Here is a 3,737-nt window from a genome sequence, read left to right on the forward strand (position 1 = left end):
GGAAGGTTAGATGGATATCAGCAGGGAATAGGGAAGGTAGATGGATACCAGCAGGGAATTCGGGGAAGGTAAATGGATACCAGCAGGGAATTCGGGGAAGGTAGATGGATATTAGCAGGAAATGGGGAAGGTAGATGGATATCAGCAGGGAATTCAGGGAAGGTAGATGGATATCAGCAGGGAATGGGAAAGGTAGATGGATATCAGCAGGCAATGGGGAAGGTAGATGGATATCAGCAGGGAATTCGGGGGGGTGTGGAGGTGAAATCAGCAGGGAATGGGGTCAGAGGTAGATATCAGCTCGGACTGGGGGCTGGATATCAGCAGGGAGTGGGTGGGGGAGGAATATTCTTTACCTGAGAGGGCTGTCGAGGCTGGGCTGTGAAGAATATTCAAGGCTGAGAGAGCGAGAGAGAGAGAGATTTTATATCAGGAGGGGAATCAAGGGAAAAGGCAGCAAAGTGGAGTTGAGGATGAGCAGCTCTGACATTATCACATTGAATGACAGAGTGGACCCGATGGGCTGAATGGCCTATTTCTGCTCTAAATACTTATGGTCTTGTATGTGGCTAACAGCAGGGCGGGTGGGAGGAGATGACTAACTGGGCGCTCGGTGTGCCTCTATTGGCACAGTAGGTTGTGGTGTGGGGCAGAGATACTGACAAATGACCAGGAGCGGGGCAAGGCTGGCAAGGTGCCAATGCCCGTTTTGTAACTGGGGTCATGTTTTATCTGACCCTCTAGTCCAGCTGGAGTTTTGGGGGGGGCATTGACATTTCTCTCTGGGTTGCATTTTATCGCCCAGGTACTGATGGGGCCTGTACCAGATCGGGGAGGGAGACCTGGTGAGATTGAGCCACCAATGCCCACCTGGGAGGACCGACGGAGAGCCGGCAGCGCTGGTGGGCGGAGACAGAAATGGAGAGGCAAAGGGCGGAAGCACAAATGAAGCTAAACCGGGAGCTTGTCCTCTTCACCCTCTGAAGAACAATGGAGGGAGTCACTTCCCATGGGGCTGGACGTGAAAATATTGAAGTGGCTGTGTAAGGTTAGGACTTGGAGCTCCCAGACTGGGGTGAGAGAGAGAGAGAGTCTGTGTCTGTGTGCGAGAGTGAGAGTGAGTGTGTGTGTTCTAGACTGATGAAAGGTTAGGGTAGCCTAAGATTAAGCCACCATAATGATGGGTACCACAATAAAGCAATTAAATATGTGCTGAGGGTTTGAGACCCCCTGATAGTGGGAGGTGGGGGCTGAGTGTGTGGAGGAGATGAGTGAATCCATTCTGTATTGTTAAAACATCTCTGCACCAGGCTCACTGTGGGTGAGAGAAATCCCAAACCCTTACCAAGTGTAAGTGACCATCGAGTGCTTTGAAACGGTTTGAAAGGCGGCGTAGAGCGAGCTCCGAATACTGCATCACCTGATCACACTTGGAGCCACCCATTTCGACACACATTCTGATGGAGTGCAGGGATTTTACCCAGGCCTGGGTAATACTGTGTTTGTTTGTTCAGTACCTTTCTGTGTCGCCTGTTGGGCCTTTGTCACAGATCCTCCTTTCTTTGTATACTTGCGGAAATAGTTTCCTTTAAATCCTCCACATTGCTGAGAAAATGTGGGATCTTTTCATGTTGCACTCATCAGGACAATTGCAAGAATGCCAAATCTCAAAGGGAATAACAATATGTACTGCGTGCAGAAAAAGCACTGACTTTTTTTTTCCTTTCCTAATTACTGAGTGATTATTGCTTTGTATTTTGGCAATCCGTTGTTGGAAGTGTCTGGAATTTTATGACCTATGGGTCTTTTTCTTTTCATTCTTATAACCACTACATTTGTTGGCAGAGAAGGGAATTGGCGCAGGGAGAAAGGGTTCTGGTCATACCCAGAGAAAGAACGGGTGTTCCCCCAACCCCCCCTTGGGCAACTGCGTGCCTGGGTACCAGTGAATGTCATGGTACCCATGCTGTGGTTTCAGTTCAGCTGGTGCCTTTCCTGGCACCTCACTGCAGAGGGCAGCGTTTGCAAAGTTTCTGTAAGAATTTTGAATTAATATTTGCTTTCCTCGCATTTTCATCTGCTCTCCACAAGCTGGTGTGCCTTTGAATTTGGATGCTGGATCAGTTGTCTTTTCAAAAACGATTAAAACCAAATTATTCTCTTGCTCTGACTGTAGGATGTTTTCCTGAAAGGTTTTCACGTGGGCTTATGAACAAGAAACAAAGTAGGTCATTCAGCCCCTTGAGCGTGCTCTCCCATTCAATAAGATCGTGGTTGATCTGATTTTAGCCTCGACTCTACTTCCCTGCATATCCCTGGTAATTTTTCACCCACTCACTCATCTGACTTCAAAATATTTAATGATTTTGCAAACACTGAGGATGGGGAAGAGAATTCCAAAGACACTCAACCCTTGAGATATACGATGACATTTGAATTCAATAATAATCTGGAATGAACTGGTCTAATTTTACTGGTGGTACTGTTTTTGTTTTAAAAAAAGAACAAAAGCTGATCTACTGAGACGTACTGGTCTGCTTTGTCTAGAATACCTTTGGACAGTTCTCCAGTCTTCCAAATATTCCTGCATTTTTTACTTTTTTTAAACCCTCTATCAACAGTAATTTCATTCATTAGCCCAAGCGCACACCCATGCGTGTACACACACGTGTATTCTCACACAAGTACATGCTCTCTCTCTCACGCTCTCTCATACACACAAACTCACGCACATATACATGTACACTCATACATACACACGTGTATACACTGTCACATGTACACATTCACACGTACACCCTCACATATACAGCCTGACACATCTACACACGTACATACGGGCACGTGTACACTTGCGCACATACACTCACGTTAACTCTCATGCGAACGCTTGCTGTCTCAGGCATGTGCTTGCTCTCTCGTGTTCTCTCAAGTGCACTGTCACACAGTCTCTCAAATGCCCACACACACATGTACGTGCACACACGTACTCATGTGCACAGTCTCACAAACACGTGCTCTCAAAAACATACGTACATGCTCACATACACTTTCAGACCCATAGACACACACACGCTCTCACATGCTATCACATATATTCACACGTACACTGATGTGTGCATGCGCACACGTACACAACCACGTATGTACACGCTCACACCTGCACGCTGTCACACAGGTACACATGCACGTACACACACCTACATTCTCACATACATACTTTCCTCATGTACATCTGTACTTACTTACACGTATACACACACGTAAATGCTCATACACATACCCGCTCCCACATTTATACACATGCAAACACACATACACACACACTCACTCACATATGCACTCACATGCACATTCTCATACACACGTATAGTCACATACGTACACTCTCTCACGTACATTCCGACTCACGTAACCTTATTCGTACACATTGTCACACGTGTACATACACTCGGGGTACTACAGGGTAGGCGATGGCCTAGTGGTATCGCTAGACTATTAATCCATTGTCTCCTGGGGACCCAGGTTCGAAGCCCACCATGGCAGATAGTGGAACTGGAATTCAACAGAAAAAAGTCTGAAATTAAGAATCTACTGATCACCATAAAATCATTGACATCAAGGTGCAGAGCTGGATGAACGCAGCAGGCCAAGCAGCATCATAGGAGCAGTAAGGCTGACGTTTCGGGCCTAGACCCTTCATCAGGAGCCTTACTGCTCCTATGATGCTGCTTGGC

At 46.7% G+C, this 3,737-nt stretch overlaps 1 protein-coding gene across 1 annotated transcript in view; it reads left to right on the forward strand.

Annotated features, from left to right (window-relative positions):
• The window catches only part of LOC109921143 (protein FAM98A-like), a 24,686-nt gene extending 22,523 nt beyond the window's left edge, over positions 1-2,163 (forward strand). Inside the window, exon 8 of the mRNA XM_048618315.1 lies at positions 806-2,163. Within this exon, the coding sequence (XP_048474272.1) occupies positions 806-949 (144 nt within the window). The 3' untranslated portion in view covers positions 950-2,163. The remainder of the gene's footprint in view (positions 1-805) is intronic.
• Positions 2,164-3,737: the final 1,574 nt, after the last annotated feature.

This window comes from Rhincodon typus, chromosome 39 (genome assembly GCF_021869965.1).
Source record: "Rhincodon typus isolate 14 chromosome 39, sRhiTyp1.1, whole genome shotgun sequence".
NCBI classification, from domain to species: domain Eukaryota; kingdom Metazoa; phylum Chordata; class Chondrichthyes; order Orectolobiformes; family Rhincodontidae; genus Rhincodon; species Rhincodon typus.